Below are 22,531 nucleotides of genomic sequence, written 5' to 3'. Positions count from 1 at the left end.
GTCCTCTTGATTCATGCTGATAACAAGAGAATTGGCTGTGGTAGGAAAACAAGCCCCCCAAGTATAAGTGTTTCTTTTTCCTCCACATGTAATAGACCACAATAAGTTAATCATTCCCTGCCCCCGCCCCTCCAGCCCAGTGGGACACAGGTTGATTTCACAGGCTTCAACACTTTGTTAATTAGTAATTGTGGTCTGTGAATGTGGTGTTAAGATTGTTTCCATTTCCTATGAAGGCGGTTTAGACAGTGCAAACACAGTAACAGCAGAAGACAACCATCTCATGATCTGTGAAGTGGTTTGCTCTGACTGAAACATCAAAGGAAATGTAGTGTGTTAAAACTGGCAAAAATAGAAATCAGAGTAGTAAGACTGATCTCTAGAAATATATCTCTGGCTATTTCCATATAGCCTAGAAAACGTAGCTTGCATATTTTTTTCAGGCTTAATTAGTTCGTGAAGATAACCTATAAACAATTACATGTCCCACTGAAAAACTCCAAGCTTTTGACTCAGATGTTTGGAAGAATGCACAGCTCAATTTCATATGTGCAGGGTCCAGATGGCCTGTTTCCTTTCCATTCCATCCTCCAAGTACAGTCATACCTTGGAAGTCAAACAGAAACGTTTGGAAACCAAAACGTGGCTTCTGATTGGCTGAAGGAAGCTCCTGCAGCCAATCGGAAGCCGTGAAAACCCTGTCGGACATTCGGCTTCCAAAAATAGTTCACAAACCAGAGCAGTCACTTCCGGGTTTGCAGCATTCGGGAGCCAATACGTTCGAGAACTAAGCTGTTTGAAAACCAAAAGACGACTGTATTTAATTTCTTCGAAGTAGAATTCTTGCAATTTTAAACCACTGGTATTCAGAGGTATACAGTGGAGATAGAACCTGGCCATCATGGCTAGCAGCCATTGGTAGCCTACACATTCATATTAAACCATTTTACCGTAATGAAAAGGAAATATCTCAGAAAGTACAGTTAGTTAAAAGAAGGTAATAGGAGACGAAAAGAGTTCATGTAAGAGAGGACTGGTTCTGTTGCTAAACCATTGTTCAGTGAGCTTTGGAGAGCCTCTGACTTGCACACATACCCTTCCTTCTTCAATGTGGCTGCGAGAAAGAGTTTGGAACATTTCCACCTCCCTCCAGCCCAGACACTGAGATCTAGCTCCGAGGGCCTTCTGGTGATTCCTTCATTATGAGAGTTGAGGTTACAGGGAACCATGCAGAGGACCTTTTTGGTAGTTGTGCCCTCCCTGTGGAACGCCCTCAGATGTCAAACAGATAAACAGCTATGTGATTTTTAAAAGACATTTGAAGGCAGCCCCGTTCAGGGAAGTTTTTAATGTTTGATGTTTTATCGTGTTTTTACTATTTTTGTTGGGAGCCGCCCAGAGAGGCTGGGGCAACCCAGTCAAATGGGTGGCAAGCAAGCAAGCAAGCAAGCAAGCAAGCAAGCAAGCAAGCAAGCAAATCCCTTTCTGCTTTAGATTACCTACAGATTACTGTGTTGTCTGATTCTGTACAAATGTGATCAATCATAAATATGGTTAGTTAAAACAATCCAACTTCAAACCGTAGTTAATAATAATTTTTAATTTATTTTATTTCTACCCCACCCACCTGAACTTGGCTTGTTTCAACTAACTGAGGTTAATCTTAACCACACTTTGACCTGATTTGGATGACACAGGATGCTGCAGCTACTCTAAAACAGAAGTGGAAGCTTTTGATATACTCATTCTTATAATGCTAAACCAAGGTTTAGTGTTCCATTGCAAATCATGCCTGGGGAAAAGCACTGAGGTGTTGTTCTCCAGTCCATTTTGATAAGGGACTCTTGACAGCTAAAAATGCAGGAAACAAATGTTTTCTTTTGTTTCACCTTGCAGGCCTAAACAGCAGCAGCAGAACAACTTTTCCTTGTTTACTTCCACCAAAGGCTGGAATTTCAGAGGGGTAAGGGATTTTGTTTTAGATGATTGATTTGTGTTTGTATTTTCCTTTCTTACACTCTTATTTCCACCCACCAGAGTGTAATTTACAATGCAAACTGAGGTATAATGAAGTAATTAATATTATGCAGAGTCAGACCTTTAAAGGCCCCTGAACATACAACTTCAGAAACAATTGCTTAACTTGTACTTTTGTCAGGGAGCCAATAAATTATTGTGTACTGTATGGCACTTTCATAAGAGGTTATATTTACGCTGGCAGAATTGTTTTAATGTAATCAAATTCTCAGAGAATAAAGGAATTTATCATCTTCTGTAGGCATTCTTGGTCTACATGAATTATCTAGACCCATTCCAATCAGGGTTCAGCCTTGACCATTGGTCCTAGCTTGACTTGGTCACTTTGATGGATGACCTTTATTGAGAGCAGGACAATAGGATGCAACTTTGCTCCTGCTTCTCTGTCTCCTTGCAGCTTTCAATACCATTGACCATGGTATCTCATTGACTGGTTCCATGGGATGAGAATTGGGGAAACTATGCTACATCAGTTCCTGTCCTTGTGGCAGAATCCAGAGAGCAGCATTGGGAGATGTCCTATTTTATGCCAGACATTATTTGATATCTATATGAAGCTGTTGGGAGTGTTCATTAGGCGATGTCCGTAACATCTGAATTGGGAGAGGTTGTGCTATGCCCTGGACCAGTGTATGGATGGTGGCAAGTAAGCTTCAACTGAATCCTGGCAAGACAGAGGTACTGTCAGTGGTTCCCATATCCATGAAATTGGCCAATTGCCTGTCCTGGGTAGGAATGCATCTTGAAGGAGTAGGAACACAGGCTGGGGATGCTTCTATATCCAGCTTCGTTGCTGGAAGCCCAGCTAGCCTCAGTGGCTAGGAGTGTCTTCTGTCAACTTCAGACTGGGATACCGTATTTTTCCTTCTATAACACGCAGATTTTTTCTCCTAAAAAGGAAGGGGAAATGTCTGTGTGTGTTATTGAGCGAATGTGTGGTCCCTGGAGCCAATTGGTGCGAGGGGAGGCAAAAAAAAGCAGGCAAAAATCAAATCGCGCGTCTCCTAGAAGGGAAACCTGAAAAGAGGAAGCGGCTGCTTTCCAGCATTCTGCCTCAGGGTCTTACTGCCCACCCACCTCTGTTTCCTTGCTGTGTTTGCTCAAACAGAACAAAGAGCAGGGAAAGCCCCTCCCCTCCAGGCAAGCAGAGGGGAAAGCTGAAAACATGCCGGAGGGAAAGAGAGAGAGAGAGCGCGAGCTGGCTGGCTTGGGTGGGTAGGTGAGGGAAAACCTTTGCCTTCCTTTCCTCCCTACCCCTCTCCTGCATTCTTAGCCAGCTGCTTCTCTGCACACCCCTCTCCTGCTCCTTGTCCCTTCTGTGTTTTTCCTTCCCTCCCCACTTAAAATGTGGTTAAAAAGCATGGATCCACATGGATCCTCAGGATCTTTGCATTGGGTCAGCCCAAATTCACCATCAGATCACATAGCATGTCCATGGCTACAGCCTGCCCCCCAAAAATCACGCACCCACTGTTGCCTGGGGCTGCAATGGTGCAAAAATGTGGTTAAAAAGCATGGATCTACATGGATCCTCAGGATTTTTGCATTGGGTCACCCCAAATTCACCATCAGATCACATGTCTGTGGCCACAGCATGAAGCACAAAAATGATACATCCACTGTTTCATTCAGAATGTTTTTTCCCTTGTTTTCCTCCTCTAAAAACGATGTGCGTGTTATGGTCAGGTGCGTGTTATAGAGCGAAAAATACGGTAATTTGTCCACAGTAGTTTAGGCACTGGTGATTTCAAGATTGGATTACTGCAACACACTCTATGTGGGGCTTTCCTTGTTCTGGATCTGGAAACTGCCATTAGTGCAGAGTGCAGAGTGCTACTGGATCACAGCTGACAGGGGTGTTAAAATATCTGCAAGGGTTGCCAGTTTGTTGCCAGACCAAATTCAAGGTTTTACTATTAGTATAAAAAGCCCCCAACAGTTTGGGACCACTTTATTTGGAAGCATTGCTTCACTCAAAATATGTCCACTTGACCCCTTTGATCTGAGGAACTGGCATTTTTACAAGTGCTACATAATGTTTTTTCCACACTTGCAAGGAAATGATCCTTCAGTGTGGTAGGAGATACTCTGGAACTCTGCCCATTGACATTTGACAGGCACCTTTGCTGTATTGTTTTCCGTGCCTGCTAAAACCATTTTTGTTTTGGTATGAGCACCCAGACATCTAATTTTGATACGTATTTTAATATGTAATTTTATTTTATTCTGTATATTTTTATAGTTGCTGCTTTTACTCATATTTTAAAATTATTAGGTCAACTTGTTTTTATCATTTGATTTTATCTATATTTTTAACATATATTTTATAACATTGTATGTAAACTGCTTAGAAGTTTTGATGATTAATCACCGCATAAACCTTGTTAAATAAAATAAAGAAATATTCATCTATGCTTTTTTTTTTATTCCACAGGTGTTGAATGACACCTAAACACATCTAACAAAGCAAAATACAATTGACAATTTATATGCCCCATTGAGATATGTTGCCCAAAGATAAAATGTTAGTAAAGGACTACTTTAGCATTCAATATATTCATGCCAAGTGTTTGCTGTTTATTGTGTAATGCTGTATGCAATTTTGAAAGTACCAGAATATGCTTTTGCTACAGAATTAAATTGTCAACCTTTTAAAATATTTCTACAAAGCCATATTTTTTTGCATGCTAAAGATTCTGATTGCCTTTAAGAATTTTTTTTTTTTTGTAATAAACCTGATTTTCAGTTGCCTTACCTTATGAAGCAGAGATATAAACACGCCTTTTATCCACAGGCCCTTCATAACTCTCCTTGTATAAGCTAGCAGTCAAGCTATGAAGCTATGGTTAACAGCTTTGGAACAAGCCAAGATATTAAACCATGGTTTAAAGTTGGTTTAATAACCTGGCTAACCATGGTTGCTCACCTTGTTTACTCTCTTATGTGAACAGAGGGTGTGTCTGCAGGCAAAAGGGTTGTTCATACCTTTGAAGCAAAAGATATGATCATCTAAACCCTCTGTATGGATATGCTACAAAAGAAATATTATTTCTGCAGTGATATACTGCAGAGTGGTTGTGTTGTAATTTCCAGTTCCCTAGATTGGGCAAAACCCAACATTGTGCAAGTAGACTTCTGTTTACACAGTGGGATTTCCCCTTCCCTTCCTCTCCTCCTCCATGCGGCCCCCTCAATCTGCTCTGGAAATTTTCCTAATTCTTCAGAACAGATTTTCGGAGCACGTTTGGCTGCAGGGGTGAAGAGAGGAAGGGGAAATTCTGTTGTGAAGATGGAAGTCCATTCTGTTTGTGCACAAACACCATAAAACCCATCATTTTGAAATGTTCCTGACTCCTTAGGAAAAGTTTGGAACAAAACAAAAAACCATTCATCAGTAATTCAGCTCACCTGCTTGGATTTGACTTGGTTTAGTGAGATCTGTGTAATAACCTGAGAGCCAACTTTCTGTCAACAGTGCTACCACATTTGGCACCAACATTCCTTTTAGTTTTTTGTACACATTATTCTCTTTCTGTTTTATGGAAATTCATAAATCTTTCATCCAGCTGCAGAGAATTGATTATAGATCCCGTAGGTATGGGTAAAGTGAGGACAACTAAAATAAACTGGAATATTAAATGAGTCAAGTTCTTACTTGTTTAAAGAAAGTAAAAGATGTTACAGTGGTGCCTCGCAAGACGAAATTAATCCATTCCGTGAGGCTCTTCGTATAGCGGTTTTTTCGTCTTGCGAAGCAAGCCCATTGTCAGTTTAGCGGATTAGCGCTATTAGCGGTTTAGCGGCTTTTAGCGGATGAGCTGATAAGCGGCTTATCAGCGGATCAGCTGATAAGCGGCTTAGGGCTTAGGAAAAGGGGGGGAAAAGGGGAAAAACCCCGCAGGAACTCGCAAGACATTTTCGTATTGCGAAGCAAGCCCATAGGGAAATTCGTTTTGTGAAGCGCCTCCAAAACGGAAAACCCTTTCGTCTAGCGGGTTTTCCGTCTTGCGAGGCATTCGTCTTGCGGGGCACCACTGTAGTTTTTACTGGTGACAGCACAAGGAGTTTGCTCACTGCACTTTAGTAACAAAACAACGAGTCTTTTTATGGTGTGTTGTAGCCCCAGGCCCAGGGGCTAGATGTGGTCTTCTCTATCTGACCCTCAGAACTCTTTGCAACCCAAGTACTTTTGCCTGGTTGGTATGTCATTGAACTCTCGTAAAACCTTTTGCCCATCTGGATGGAGGATAGAGTGGGTGTAAAAACAAGCCTACAGTTTAAATGCAAGTGAGAGGAGTTTGACAACTGCTGGGGTGTGAAGGGTGCTAGATGTTCCCTGGGGCAAAGGAAGATGAGTCATTTCAGCGGTAAACTGTCACAGGGTTCTTCCATCGTCCTGGTAGAAATCCTAAACTTTATCCTGCAGATTTGAGTAACTTGAGAGCTAAGTCCCTGGCCTGCTCAGACATGTTAGAGGGGCAAGTGACCAGTGCCCTTTGTTACAGGAGTTATCCCTAGGACAGTGACCCCAGGGGGTGGCAGAAATACTTGCACTGGCAGAAAGTTCATGCTATGTTGGATTCAAACATTTAGCCATTTATTCACTTTATGGATTTCAAAACACCTTGAGTACGCCATCATTGGATTTTCGCCATATGTGAAGCATTAGATGAATTGATACTTGTTTTCAGTTATTTAATCTGTCACAAAGAGAGATATTTGAAGATTGCTTCACCTTTGAACATCTATTCTACCTTTATTCCCTAGATTTAGGAAAAGGTACTACTGTTAAAGAGATTTTTAAAAATATTGCAGAGTTTATTTTTGCAATAGATATTTCCTGTCTTGAATGTATTGATGTTAGTGTCAGCTAGTGACAATGTAGGATGATCCGGTCAGTTTAACCTCTTCAGCCTGGACTTGTTTTTCTGGGGTCCCCACTTTCTGGGGTCCCCCTCCAAAGATGCTTTGCTTCTATTTTTGTATCAGATTAATAGTTTAGTAGCAAATTGTGTGAATGTTGCAGAAAATTTATTTCTTGATTTCACTAAACCCTGTGATAAAGTGACCCAAGATGTTTTGCTTAGCCAATTGGATAAATGTGAGGTAGATGATAATATCAGGTGGATTCAAATAGTAACTATTACTTATTTAATTTATGTATGGCCCTTCATCTGAAGGTCACATTGCGGTTTATAATATATAAATACAAAATGAAAACACAAAATAAATAACATAATAACAGGGGGGAAACAATAGCAACTACAGTACTCAAGTACAGTAGATTCTTGTAGACCAGTAGCTCTAACTTCTGTGTCCACCCTGAAACCATTCACAAACTAATGTGGCTGGATCTTTAATTATAAGTATTAATGACATTTAAGTAGGTGTTTTTAAAAAATAAATAAATCAAAACTTGCAAGATTTTAATTGGTTTGTATTTTTGCAGTTCGCTGAAGACTGGATGTACTTTATTGAAGCTGGGTTTTATTTTATATCCTCCTCCTCTTTCATTTCCTTTCTAGTGTTTCGGGCTGTTTTGCAGAAGCATTTATTTAAGTTGCAGATGTGGCCACCTCTGTTGAAGGAGTAATAATTTTACCAGGTTAAAAATCTGCATGAGCTGAAGGCCAACTTTGGATTCCCATTGATTTGTTAAACAAATTTATTTTTAGATAGCTTACTTCCTAAATGTTGTTGAAGTCCCCACTCTAAGATAGTATTTACACAAAAAAGTCCTACATTTATCATTGTGTGGATGACTGGCTGGTGGCGCTGTGTCTAAACCACCAAGCCTCTTGGGCTTGCTGACTGTAAGGTCAGTGCGCCGGGGTAAGTTCCTGTTGCTTTGTCCCAGCTCCTGCCAACCTAGCAGTTCGCAGACATACCAGCGCAAGTAGATAAATAGGTACCACTATGGCAGGAAAGTAAACGGTGTTTCCATGGTTTAGTCATGCTGGCTGCTCGAAAAGTTGTCTGCGGACAAACACCAGCTCCCTTAGCCTGAAAGCGGAGAAGAGCACCCCACCTCATAGTTGAATTTGACTGGACTTAACTGTCCAGGGGTCCTTCCCCATGACCCGTGAGTATGGTTCGTAAAATACTTTGCTCAACCTAAACAGCCACATATGTCTCCTGCAGAAACTGCTTTATCTGAAAAAAATAATATTTGAATAAGCCTTAATGTACCTATATATATCCTCCATTATTAAGCTATAACTTCAAAGCTGATAAGTTGGATCCTAAGCAGTAGGAGATGGGTCGTTATTTGTTTGTTTGTTTGTTTGTTTGTTTGTTTGTTTGGCATAACAGCAGAGAGCCAGGTCTGAGGGAGCCATAGGATATGGCATAAGTACACTTCTCTCCCCTGAACTGCCTCTTGGTGCTGCTTCATTTTGGCCTCTCTGTGGTTGTGTAGTATTCCATTGGCATAGCAATGATTTTATACTGGCATATTTTTAGTAGCAGAGGTGCAGCTCAGTGCATGCTGGTGAGATGATGTCTGCCAAATCCTAGAGCTCCTCAGCTTGCATATCAACCTAAATCACATTTGCAGAGTGTTTGTCAGGTTGGTTGTAGCACATGGGTGACACTTAACACTGTCTTTTGCTGTTAGTAATTTTGTCCTTCATGTGAGCTGCATGCATTCTGTGGAAAGATCCTAAATGTTTTTACACATTACTGGTTTTGTTTATACGAACAGACCACTGGAACTATTGTTAACTACAATCAAAAGATTGATTTCTGCTGGAACAAGAGAGTTTATTTTGGCAAGAAGGAAGAGATGCTATCAGAAACTCATTGTGTGGTGTTTGTTTAACAGATGGTTGTAGCCAATTCCAGACAAAATTCAAAAACACTGGTTAATCTATCTGTGTGTGTACTATACATAATGCAATATATTGTTAATCTCAGTTAAATTCAGTGTTGCCCATAATAAAAAAGTGACAGCTAAGCAACTCCCCTCCCCCCAAAGACTTTGCTGCTTGTTTTAGAGAAATCTTATGTTTTCTTGCAATATTTCTTGTTTGTTTGTTAGTTTGTTGTTGTTTTTTAGGTTGATGGATTTACACAGTGACATCAACGTGCACTGTGTTTCACAAAGTATCATCACTTTTAATTTGTATACCGTCTTTCTGTCTTACAATACTCAAGGCGGTTTACAAGCTGAAGAAACAAAGAATGTACACCTTATAACAATCTAATGCAATACAAAAATGTGATAATAAAACATAGCTTTAAAATAAGCAATCTACATCAAATAAAGTAACATTTAACAATCATTAGAATAGTATAGAATAATAATATCAGCATATAAAAATTAAACAGAAACCCACTCTTAAGCAGAATTCAATAGCTAAACGAAATAAATTCTGCTTCTTGATTAATCATGGGTACATTTTTATTTAAACAAAAAAGTTGTAATTAATTAATCTAAACCATTTGCAACTGCCAAGTTATTGTGAACCCTTTGACACAATTCTGTCAGAAACCTCTTTATTAAATAGTCCAAATGCAGGACTCAAGTAGATGTCACAGACAGTGGCGGAGGAACCCTCTCCGGCACCGGGGCGGGATTCCGAGGGGCAGGGCGAACTGCCCGGTGGCGCATGCGCGGCATCCATTCGGACTGTGCATGTGCGGCATCCTGTCCGTATGGGCGTCCATACGGGCTGCCACTTGCATGGCGTCTGTATGGGCTGCGCATGTACATACTGACTGCGCACACCCTCGGCCGCTCTACAGCTGGGGGGAGGCAGGGGCCATCTTGTCACCTCCCCAAGTGGCACCTGGGGCAGTTCTCCCCCTCCACCCCCCACTTAGTACGCCCCTGGTCACAGAATCAGTGCAAAATTATCATACTAACCCCACCTTAAGCACTGCAATGTGTCTTTAAAAGCTTTCTTTATTTAGCCTGCTTTTAATACCTGACAGGATATTCCAAAGCCTGTCTGGGAAGCAGTGAGGCATGATGGAGCAGCAGGGTTGCTTCTGTATCCACAGCCCTGCCCCTCATATGGCTCAAGTAAGAAGCTGGAGGGGATAAAGTGCTATCGCAGCTCCAGGCTGGTAGTGGGGTCAGCTCAGGATCCTGACAGCTCAGCTTCTTCCCTGTCCTCCAGTGCCCTGTTTGGGGGCTTTCCTTGGGCTGCCACTGCTGGGGATTCCACTGGCAGTACTTCCACTTTCCCCAAGGTTAATTTAGTCCAACCCTCTGCGATGCAGGAATCACAGCTAAAGAATCCTTGGCAGATGGCCATGCAACCTTTATTTAAACACCTCCAAGGAAAAGAGCCCTCCGCCTTCCAAGGCCATCTATTCCACTGTTGAAAGCTCTTAGCTTCTGGAAGTTCTTTCTACTGTTAACAGGAATATACAGACTTGCCATCACTGTTCTATGTTACAATGTGCTCCTGCTATGGCCAGTAACTCCAGAGTATAAATGTGGATATTGTAGGTTATAGCATTTCATGTGTGTGTTTTAGGTTCTGTCTACAAAGTGTTATTTAGTTCAGGGATAGCAGATCTTTTTTTTTCTATGAAGAGATGTTGAGCCCTGTGTGGATGAGGGCCATCTGATTGGATGTACTAAACAAAGGAGCAAGACTAATGTTTCTGTACACCACACTATTAAGAAAATAAAGAGACTCCTCATGGATTAGATCAAAGGCCAATCTAGTCCAGCATTCTTATCCCATAGTGGCCAGCTGCAGTATCCATCTCTCACCCGCATTCCCCAGCAGTTGTTGTTCAGAGGTATACTGGTAATGTACAGTTATAGCTCTCTTTCTTTTAACAAAGGAGAAAGCAGTAGTAGAAAGTATTGCCAGGTACAAAGATGCTATTTAGGATAGCTTTCATAGCATGCAAAAACAAGATTGCTTTTCAGTGACTCCTCTTATGAACTTCAAGCTTAGGTGCTAATTAAAAAAAAAATTCAGATGCTGCAGACTTTACAGAATTGTCAGCAAACAAATACTGTTGGACTCTCAACACTCATATCATCCCTGACTTTGGTGCTTCCTGGCTTGGACTGCTAGAAGTTGGAATTTTACAACTTCTGGAGGGCCACAGGTTCTCCATTCCTGGGCTACACATTAAAAGCTAGCTGGGTTTGAGTGCAATTTCCTTTTTTTTTTTTAATAATATTTTATTGAGATTTTTAAATACCAATGCAAAATTAGTAAACAATGTAACATATGAGTGCAATTTCCAATGGTATAAATGTTTTTGTATTTATAATTTTAAGAGCACAATTTCTATCTGCCTTTTACATGAGATGAGTTCTATACTTAAAGTTTTAATGATTAATGGGATTTCAATTTATTATTTTAAAAACCTTTTCAGATAGAAGGCTAAAAATTGTGTATCCAGGGTGTAGCCATCCCTTAGATAGTTCTAGAGTTAATGATCAATTAATCTCCCACCCATTTTGGGGTATGGCAGTAAGTTTTTGGCTAACAATCCTCTTTTCAAATATCCTGTCAGCTATGTATGTACTAAGTAACCGAGGCAAACCACTATGTTATTTTCTCAATCTCTCATTTGCAATATGAGGATAATACATATGACTTTTAAAGGACTGTGTGGTAGGACTTACTGAGAAAATGTAGGAACATTTGAACACTATATTAAAGTGTGAAGTATTTTATTTTTACTTAAAAATGAAAAACAAACAAACCTGCATTTACTGTAAGACATAGAAAGTTTTCTGTTATTGCATACTGTATAGTATATTCTATTATTGTATAGTGTCTATTACTATACTGTACAGGTCTTAATAGTTGGGGATAAACAACTTGGATGTTTGATACAGTACATTATCTTGGTGATGGGTTTTACCTTACTGTTCTTAAGTGTAGCTACCAGCAGAGTCTTCTGAAGATAAGGCAGATTAAAACAAAGTTAAGCAATGCCTCTAAAATATCCTATTAATATTCATTGGATACCTTTAAAACATTTCAACTAGACTGCTCATAGGTGTGGCTTGTTGTAAAAAGTAAAAATGCTCAGTATTGCTATAAACCTGTCACTTCCCTGCTGTCCTGCAAACAAAAGATACTAAAATTTACAAGCAGCATGTGATACAAAAGATAAATTGAGTTGTTACCCACCCTCTGAAATGAAGTGCCCATGCTGTTACATTACAGATTTCCCATTGTTAATTATAGTCTGGGACAGGGTGTTGCTGTGTTGTCCTGTTGCCGGTTCTTTGTGAGCAACAGATGAACTTGACCTCTTTTCAGTTCTACTCACTGAGAAATGGGCAGTATGTTTTATGCCTCCTCCCTGCCACTGCCCCCACCCTTTTTGTTTACAATTTGTAGCACACTGGATGTTCAGATCAATCTGTGATTGAAGGACATGTGCTTCAAAATCTATCAGAGCAATTTGGGGTCAGTGACTTTTTAAACACTTTTTAAAACTTCAGGTTTATCCTGTAGACAACTGAACAATGCAGAGGAGTCCTGGAATTTTTCTATGTGATGCACATTCTAATGCACCATGTTGGAGCTCCTGATCTTGCAAGTGTATGTTGTTTCTTACAACGTCACAGCACCTCTCAGTTATTCTATCCAGCTATTCATTTTATTTAACACAGTTATGTTCCACCCTTCCTCCAAGGAGCTCAGGGTGGCATATTGAGGATTATTATTATTTACTAATTTATATACACTTACTGCCAAAATAGGTTTCTAAGTGATTTACAGAAATACAAAAACCAAGTTTCACAAACCCACGAAAATATAAATATCCACAATTAAAGTACAATTAAAGTACACAAAATTTGTGAGACTGAAGTTCACTGTGGCTCTTCATGTGGTTTCAGCATGAATGTGAATGCAGTCACTATGTTGTTGTTGTTGTTTAGTCGTTTAGTCGTGTCCTACTCTTCATGACCCCATGGACCAGAGCACACCAGGCACTCCTGTCTTCCACTGCCTCCCGCAGTTTGGTCAGACTCATGTTTGTAGCTTCGAGAACACTGTCCAACCATCTCGTCCTCTGTCGTCCCCTTCTCCTTGTGCCCTCCATCTTTCCCAACAAGTCACTATGTTAGCAGCTGCTAATTCTGAAATCTGGGACACAATCCGAAACCATTCTGACATATTCTAGAATAAAGATGGTTTGAAGGGAAGGGTGTTGTTGTTATGTGGACATATTTCCTGATGTTGCATCTACCTGTGTGATGCTTGGGAAGCCCTATGGCAGTATATTATAAGGCTCTAGGCCTACCACTCTGTCTTTATAGAAGACCCATGTGAAGGAAGACATGCCTGACCAAGCATGGCCACATGCACTCATGCTGCTTCCTAGCAGAAGTTCACATGAATGTACCAGCTTATTTTTTGCCAACAAATTGTAACCAGGAAATGGCACCCCTCAGCAGAGTAACCAACTCAGATATTACTTTTGCCACACCGATGCGTCCATAGTGATGTTCTGCATGGTGGAGGGCATCAGAGTATTAGATAGGGCTCTGAGCAGAAAAATAAGATGTGAAATATGTCTTTTCTATACAGCAGATAGTTCTGTTTAATTTAGAACACAATCCTATATATGTCTGCTCTGAATTCAGTGGGGCCAACTCAAATATAAGTGGGCATAAGATTACAGAGTTGGTTCAGTTTAGGCCATGCTCTTTCTCTGTGGGCTTTACTTTAGGCAAACTTGCCACTTTTGTTAAAGCAAGCACTTCTCTAGAGCATCACCTAGTCACTTTATGACAAATGATTGTTGGGCATCATGAGTTTTTCAAAAAGGAAGAAGAAAGGATTAGATAACTGGGGAAGAATAATTGTTGAAAGGCTGTACCTAAAGAGGCATGAGCTGTGGAGTACAGTGGTACCTCGGGTTAAGAACTTAATTTGTTCTGGAGGTCCGTTCTTAACCTGAAACTGTTCTTAACCTGAGGTACCACTTTAGCTAATGGGGCCTCCTGCTGCTGCCGCGCCGTTGCGCCATGGTTTCTGTTCTCATCCTGAAGCAAAGTTCTTAATCCGAGGTACCATTTATGGGTTAGCGGAGTCTGTAACCTGAAGCATCTGTAACCTGAAGCGTCTGTAACATTTAATTTAATCTTTGCGTTTAACATGTAGGCATTTTGCAATGCAAATAGGATCAGCTAGGGGGCTGATAGTTAAATAAATCAGAGCAGGTGTGGAAGATGAATGTAACCTCCCACCCACCCACCCATGCTACTATTCTGAGGAAAAACACCAGCATCTAAACATTTGAGAACACTAGGAATACATTGCTGGTTACTCAGCTAGCAAAAATTCAAATATGCTAATATTTAAATGTTTAATGGTAGTTGGTGAAGGATACAAAATATGATCTTGGACTCTTTTCTCTGTTTACATTTAATCAGCTCGTAAAAAGAGTTTGAAACCAGGATTAAATGTATGCAGGAAATCACTCACTACCAGGAAATCGCATAAAGAAACTAAATGTTTCCTGGAAAACTTGACTTTTAAAAAGCTGAGTTGCCTATTTAATTGATACTGGCAGTTGTGGATATTCAAAACACAAAAAGGTTAACGAAAATGATTTTAATGAGAACATGAACAATTTAAAAGAGCTGTCATGAAGATTCCACTGAGACTAGCTTCTACTTAGGTTGTCTCCAGAAATGGAACATTTGGGCAGAGTGTTATGAGTCAGTTTAGAATGTCTTGTTGAGTCTCTTTTTAGGAGTGTGTTACAATTAGAGGCAGGGGCAGCAATTGCCTATGTTTTCTGTGAGAAAGAAAAAAGATGCAGGCAGTTTCTTGCCAGAATTTCATTAGCTACTGCTTTTCTGAAGTCACTTGGTATAGTCATATATGTTAAGCAAATACAGCAAATGAAAAACTTGCAAGATATAGATAGCTGTGCATCTCTCAATCTTTCACTTCTAACAAGTGGCTCATCGCCATTTCCTGTCATGTAGTTTGGCTATGCAGGGTGGAGTTGCTGCTGAAAGAAACTGAAGGGGAAATGTGGGGCCTGGGTGCGAGGTACAGATGGCTGTGAAGGTTACACTGTGAATTGTGCACCTGTGAAGTGTAGATGTGGTGTATGCGTACAGTACCTCATGGGCTGGTGCTGCTTTTTTGTGCATCCTCAGGTAAGTTCGGGGGGGGGGGGTGTGTCTTTTGTTGAATTAAAAAAGTATATATATATTTTCATAAAAATAGAGCCAGACTTGTTAAAAGTAGGATCCACAGTAGTTAACACAGAGGACAATTTTTACTCCTGTGGTGCTTCAGCTACTGCAGCCCTCCCCAGAGTCACAGTGTGCTTCTGGGTGGCATTCATTAACTGGATAATAAAAAATTTAAGGTAACAACAATGAGGTCATATTGTGTAGTCCCTGACAGTGCTGCCAGTCCATAATGTGTCAAGTATTTTTTTTGTCTCTCATTGTATGCAAGTACAATACATGTGAAACATCTATTTAAATAATAACATGCTGTTGTTCACCACACCCTTTGTTAAGTTCTTAACCCTTCCAAATGAGACTGACAGGCCATCGATTTTTGAGGTGGTTACTAAATAGCTTCCTTTTTGTGCTTATGGAGTTGATTGATCATAGTGAGCTGTTGCTGCCCTTAATTATATGAGTTAAATTTTTAAACATAATTATTCTGACTGCAGTTTTTATAAATTGTTGTCTTATTTATGTTCTGTTTGGAAGCCACTTTGGCTTCCATGGGCTGAAAAGCCAGTTAAAAGTTAAATCTAAATACATAAATCAAATGAAATTTTCACTTGTTTTTACTTGCGTTCCTAAGAGCTAAACTGGCTAGCTACTTTTTTCAAATTCCTGATGTTTCTGAGTAAACTTCTTTTTAGAGGCAAGTTTCCTGATAACTTATGGAAAGTTTATTACAGCACTCATATTATACAATGGCTAAGTTTTTGTCATAAAGACATTAGTCATAGATTCTTAAGCTTAGATTTCAGAATAGTATCAAAATATAGTATGTAGATTCTATAATCTCTTAGAGATTATAGAAATCATAGATAAAGCCATTCAAGAAATTAAAATGCTGCCAATGGTTGCTTAGTATTAGATTTTCTGTCTTTAAAAGAAACAGTGTTTACTAATTTTGTGGCTTTACTGCTATAAATGTCTTGCTGACAACAAGAGAAAGAAAGTCTTAGATTACTTACTGTCATAGAGTATTCAGTTACAAAAATAGTCAGAAAAGTTCCTCAAATCTCTCCCAGAATAGTTTAAATGTTCTATGAAAGTGAACCATATGTCAGTAGTTAGTAAAGTGAAACTTGTTAGTTAATTCGTTAAGATTTAGTACTAAACTGAAGATTAAAGCAATTTCTAAAACATTGATCCATAACAACAAATGGCTATATTTGCATGAGTCCTTTTCATGATGAATCAGTGATTTATTTATTGTCAAAATGTATATATTTCCTTTTTAGAAAACATCCAATGCATCTTAAAACAAGTGCTTATTCTTGTCATTCCAAAACTGAATAATCTTTGCCATTTGCTTGCTGTTAGTATTGCAGAAGTATTGATTTTTCCTGCCTTTCTGTAGTGAACACTAGAAAACTGTGTTTATGTAATCCAGGGGTTATACCTGACAGACTCTGAGCTAGGTCACACCTAAGGAGGCGGCAGATGAAACCCTAAACATCTTTTCCCCAACACCTGCCATAGATCTCTGACTTTACTTCCTTCCTACTTCTTCTCCAAGTTCAGTATTAGTATGAGCTAGCATGTCCTAGTGTTGACTTCTTGGCTCCAACTTGGCTAAATGTAAAACCTATACTTAGACTGGCTCTGTTTGCTATGAGCAATACACCTTAAGTTTCTTTTATCCCTTCAACCAGCAATCTTACCATACTATTACTTTCTGCACACTACTGCAATATAGTTACCAAACTCCAACAGGTCATGGGCTTAGTACCAGTTTTTCTGTTGGTACAGAAAGATTTTAAATGAAAAATAATGGTTCAAGCAGGCATTAATGAGGGTGCTCTATATTCCAACCGCATGATACCCTTGTATTCCAGGAGGTTCATGGCAGAGGGGAGGCTATACTGCCACTGTAGAAATGGGATCATCAGCCTATTGTTCAGGTGACCAGCTATTATACTATATGTAGATCAAACATTATATCAAAATAACTTTAGTGCTTATTATTTCAGTGTGTGTGTGAATAAATCACATGTTTTTGTAAGTTTTTGCATAATTCCTGCCTGATAAATACTCATTACAGAGCCACTAAATTTTCTTATCAAATCAAAGATCAACAAGGGTAGTAATGTCTTGCTGCAGAAGAGTTACTCTTCTTACCAGTTATCTTAACAGGAGATGAGAAAGAGATATCTAATTAAAGAGTGGGGTTTTAGTTACAAGAATTAAAATGAGACATTGGAAAAGGAAGTCTAGGTTATCATTATCACTGGTTTAAAGCTACTGATGAAAGAGGATTTATGCATAACACTCAGAGAGGAAATGCAAACCTCTGTCATAAAGACAGTTGAGTTTCCTGTGATGTAGACTGAATTATAGAATGGTAAATAGGCTCAAAGCAGAGGACTCTTCCCTTCCACTCTTTTACCAAGCTAATCACAGGGTAAATGATATTACTTATCCTCCAATCATGCAAGTTCACTCACCTATACATCTCTTGTCATAAAAGACTCTTGAATATGCCATAAGACTTACCAAATATGTTTTGGCATGAGATTTCAGGGACCAGAGCCCACTTTATCAGATGCATGGAGTGTTATCCTCAGTTGGCAGGTGTTGAAACTGTATAGTATTGTTCTTTAAGGGGAATGGTTTGGCAGTGATACAGGGAAAGGTCTAAGGGGATATCTTTTTATGTATCTCCCGCTGAATATTATGAAAAGTGAAAGCAAGTGGGGTTTCTACTCCTTCCTTTTCTCTATAGTCTGTAGAAATAGAATTCTGTTTGCTGTAAGCACAGTTTGTGAGGCAGAGCAAGAACTGTGTTAAAGAAGTAAAGTTTCCAAGAACCATCACTCCTGTTAAGAAAACCTTGCCTCTTGCAAGAGCGGCTGTATGTACAGATGGATAGAAAAAACCAACAAATGGTAAAAGGTGGGGTCAAAGGGCCATAAAATAAGTATTCGGTATGAAAGCTGATGTATATATGTAAACTAGCACTGAAATAATTAGCACTGCCTGAAAGCAAGCTAGTTATTTTGATGTATCCTTCTGCACAGATGTGCATTAGAATATTTGTGCACATCTGTGTGTCTCTATTCAACAAAGCGCAAAACAACAACAGCAGAATATCCCAGTTCTTAGTCTTGTGATATTTTGAGGCCCTTCCTCTGTTCTATGGCAGCAACAAAGGTAACAGGAGACTTTGTTCCCTACTGCCATGGCAAGCTTGCCAACATGAACAAAAAGCAACTGGGGCCTCCTAAAGCATAAAGACAAGACAATAGTTTGGCACCAGCTTCCTGGCACAATGTGCTGCATAAAATTATACACTAAAATTAAGCATACGTTCAGCTACAATGCCACATTTGTTGAAAGTAACATAATGTTTGGATGTAGATGCCAAAGTCCACCTCGAACAGAAAAGCTGACATGAAGTCATCCTCAGTTTCACAGTGGAACTGAATATATCACTTGTAATACATCAAAACACATCCACTGAATTGACAGGCCAGAGCAATCTGCTCCAATCCCTGCTTCTGTTCATTCTTTTTTAACTCTCTATTTTCACAGGTTATAATTATCCACAGTTATATAGTTAGCTAAATTGGTGTATTTGGTATAAAGTTTGGTACTTGTAGAACACAAGCTCAACGGACCTCACACCTGTGGTTCTCATTCTGCTATTTGAGATCCAATGTAAATTGGATATAAAACTGTCAGGAATAGATTAACCTTATCATTTGCAAGGTTACTTAAAGAACTACTAATGTGTCTTTCCCTGCAATAGGTAGCAAAATGAAGCCTATTAAAAAGAGTTTTCTGAAATAAGCCACAGCAGTTGAAGTGATCTCCTGTTACACAACTTGATGCCAGTTTTCTTTGTGGAATTGTAAGCAGGTTGAACCTTGGTGCAAGATTTAAAAATGTCCTGCCTTTTATTATTAATGTCTTACTCAGGTTTCTGCTTTGAAATAAAAATCACAGATGCCAAATGGGAAATTTGATTACTTGATACAATAGCCTAGGATTAGTGGTTATTTCAAAAATAGACTAATCTCATGGGTTTACTTACCTGCCACAGCAATCTAATAAGTAGGCTGTGATTTTCCATTTGGAAAACATCTTTTCTACCAATATTTCTCTTGGTAGGGCAAAGTTATAATTCTCCTTTTAATGACAAATGAAGTAAAGAAAAAAATAAATGGAATTAATGTTCTAAAATTCATATTAACGTATTTTAGTGGCTAACAGTGGTATTGTTTGTGAATGGGTAAGATGCCACACATAAAATATACCGGTATGTGAGTGTTTTCATTCTGCAAGTGACCTGTTCGTTTTTTGCCATTTTGAAATGACCAATTAAAATGTGATTTGCATTAAATGGGCCTAATCTTTTAGTGAAAAGGTATAGTTGTATAAGATGCCCAGTGCGAGAATATCTGCTCACCTGGGGCTCCGGTAGGGTGGCACTTCCCGCACTCTGCGGCTGGTCCTAGGAGGCAGCCATCTCCCAACGCAACTATGGGAGCCAGTGGCGTAGCGTGGGGGGTGCAGGGGGGGCCGGCCGCACCGGGCGTAACATCTGGGGATTAGGGTTAGGGGGTGCAAATCCACGGGTTAGGGGGCGCAAATTACTTGCCTTGCCCCGGGTGCTGACAACCCACGCTACGCCACTGATGGGAGCAGATGGTCACGTAGTGCCACCCACCTCCAAACATGCTGGGGCCTCCGTTTTGAGCAGGCCTTGCCCAAAAAGCCAATCAGGGCAGGGGCATGTTTTTGTCTAATCTTTTAGCAAAAAGGTATGCCCAGTGTGAGAATGCATTATGTGTAAGTTGGTATGCCATTAAATTTTAATGTTTGGTATATTAAAAGGTTAATTTGTTCAATCAATAATTACAGGTTGAATTTACTTTTTAATTTATTTAGTTAGAGCAGTGCTTCTCAACCTTTTTTCTCTGGGCTACGCTTTTGGTAGCTCTTTCCAGGTTTTCCAGAGATGTGTGGAAAAGAATTACATGGAAATGTACAAATATAAGAGGTGCTTTTGACTTTGTGTTATTGAGGTTGGAGGACACATATGTAGAAGTGTATGCATGCAAGAGATGCAGGGCAATGTGATTAAAAAGGTGAGAAGAGTGAATTAGTGAATAGCTTCTACCTATCTTCAAACACAGCAGGATAGGAAGCATACCCTGACCCCCATCCTGTAATGTCATTTCAGGTTTGCCATTTGCTTTGCATACATACTTTATTATTATTTCTAAGCCCCAAACTCAAATTTTCTAGAATGTCCCCCGTGCTTTCACCTTTTCCAGTGTTATATGTGAAATGGTATCTTTTAAGGACAGGCAACAGTTAACATTTTCATGAAAGAGAGAGCTTTCTAGTCTACACTATAGACTATCTTCTGCATATCTTTTCTACCAGGAAGTATTTAAGTTGCCAATTGTGACAGTTTGATAAGTTGTATACAAATGTACCTGTGCCTGGAGTTGTCTCTTTGAAAGAAACAAACCTCAAAGAAGCTGTGCTTATCAGTGAGGATTTCAGTTTTTTTTTAAAAAAACCACTTCTGGATAGCCTTTAAAAAGTACATTCAGGGCTAAATGTTTTTGATGTAGAATGTTTGTTTCTGGAGCTGGAGTTTCAGGTTATGCTGGAGAAACCCTGTATTAGCTATCTGCGCACAGTACAAAGTTGGCCTTCCCCATTTATGTGTAGGTATCTTTGCAATTGTTGTGTTGGTGACCTTGTGTGAGTTGATTTCATGCCCATTCCCGACAGCAGTGCTTCAGTTAGCAGTAGCCAAATGCTCTGCTGGCTGGTTGGCATTCACTCAAAGAGGGTAAGGTGCCAGGGGGCTGCCACTATGCATTCATTCAGCATCTGTTGAAAAAACAAAGGTTGTTACACAGTCACCCTGAAACTTCAGGTGTCTAGACTGCTGGGTATGCAGTCCAACTCTCATATGATACTGTGGCCATGTAAACACTTGAAAAATGTTTTAGTTGTATTATAATGTTATAAGTTGAAAAATAAACATGTAAGAAGTATTTTGTTTGCTGGTCTTTTGCTAAGATATGAGCCCTTCTTTTTCTTTTTCTTTAATAGAAGAAACGCAAGCAGAGCGCCCAGAGCGAAGATGTAATCAGTGTCTGCAGCTTTGACTCAAGTGTGAGTAATTGTTTTCTGAAATATAATGTGCCCAGTGTGGTTTTCTAGAGTGGGAATAACATTGACTATTTGGGGGCCAAACTGTTTGCTCCTGTCATAAAAATACCTTCTGCTCTGCATGTTGAAATATTGCTGACAAACTTAAAACTTTCTATTTTTGAAGCATGTGTAATTCAAGGAAACAAGTTTTAGGTCCAGGAAGATAGTGCAAGTGGAATAGGACATTGTTGCATGAACTCCTGCTGATAAATTAATATTACAGCTTAAATTTCTGCATGCAACCCCAAAACATCAAGCCATGCAGAAATATATTCCTGTGCTTGACTTGATTGCTGTGACTTTACTTGATTATGAGTTATACTGGTGTTGTAAAATGCACTTGGAAACTAATTCCATCCTAATACCTTTATTGAATCCCTAATGAAGACTTATATTAAAAGTGGCACTTTTAATACTATGGACTGATTCGGACATAATACATCCAGTGGTCATGTTCACATGTTCATGTTAAACCACCAAGCTGCATTGCCAGCTGAAAATACAATTGTTTGCACATGTATTTGTTGAATAGAAAGTGTCTTTTTATTTGATTTTGTTTCAATTGTTGTTAATTGGTTGCTGCTGTGTGTGTTGGTTTTTATATGCCTCGTGATTTGATTTCAGTGAAATTGCTCTTAATGTTTTAAATTTATTTCACTATTACCCTACTCAAGGATAGTGTGTTGATGAAGGGCAGATTAACAATGTTCTCAAATGTATAAACAATAAACTTAAACCATGGTTAAGAATGATGTATATGAGCTGGAATAAACCTGCATGAGCCTTGGATGTGCACACTCTGCCATTCCTTCTACCCAGACAGGATGAGGACCTCAGCAGTATTTACTTTCAGGTGTCTTTTAAATATCGCTGGGCATAGCATCCAAACTCAGAAGAGGCAGACTGGGATAGTGAGGGATTTGGAAACCAAGTCTTACAATGAATACTTGAAAAGCTGGGCGTGTTTAGCCTGGAGAAGCGTAAAGGAAGATATAGTAGCAATCTTCAAATACCTGAAGGTGCTGTCAGACAGAAGATGGAGCAAACTTGTTCCTTATTTCTCAAGAGGGCAGGACCAGAACCTGTAGGTGGAAATAACAGTGAAGCAGATTTCAGCTGAATGTT

General features: G+C 39.5%; 1 protein-coding gene across 7 annotated transcripts in view; it reads left to right on the top strand.

Annotated features, from left to right (window-relative positions):
• ARHGEF3 (Rho guanine nucleotide exchange factor 3) overlaps nt 1-22,531 on the top strand; it is a 110,548-nt gene that overhangs the window by 29,533 nt on the left and 58,484 nt on the right. For 4 of the 7 annotated variants that reach the window (XM_079965054.1, XM_079965051.1, XM_079965053.1 and 1 more), the window contains 2 exons: nt 1,897-1,963; nt 21,305-21,367. In XM_079965054.1, the coding sequence (XP_079821180.1) occupies nt 1,897-1,963; nt 21,305-21,367 (130 nt within the window). Of the gene's footprint in view, nt 1-311; nt 329-1,896; nt 1,964-15,048; nt 15,149-21,304; nt 21,368-22,531 lie in introns of those variants that run through there. The other 3 variants (XM_079965056.1, XM_079965057.1, XM_079965059.1) reach the window with 3 other exon arrangements.

The sequence above is a fragment of the Podarcis cretensis genome (genome assembly GCF_951804945.1).
Source record: "Podarcis cretensis genome assembly, chromosome: 2".
Lineage (NCBI taxonomy): Eukaryota > Metazoa > Chordata > Lepidosauria > Squamata > Lacertidae > Podarcis > Podarcis cretensis.
The sequence above is the reverse complement of the archived record's forward strand: the minus strand, read 5'-3'. Positions and strand labels throughout refer to the sequence as shown.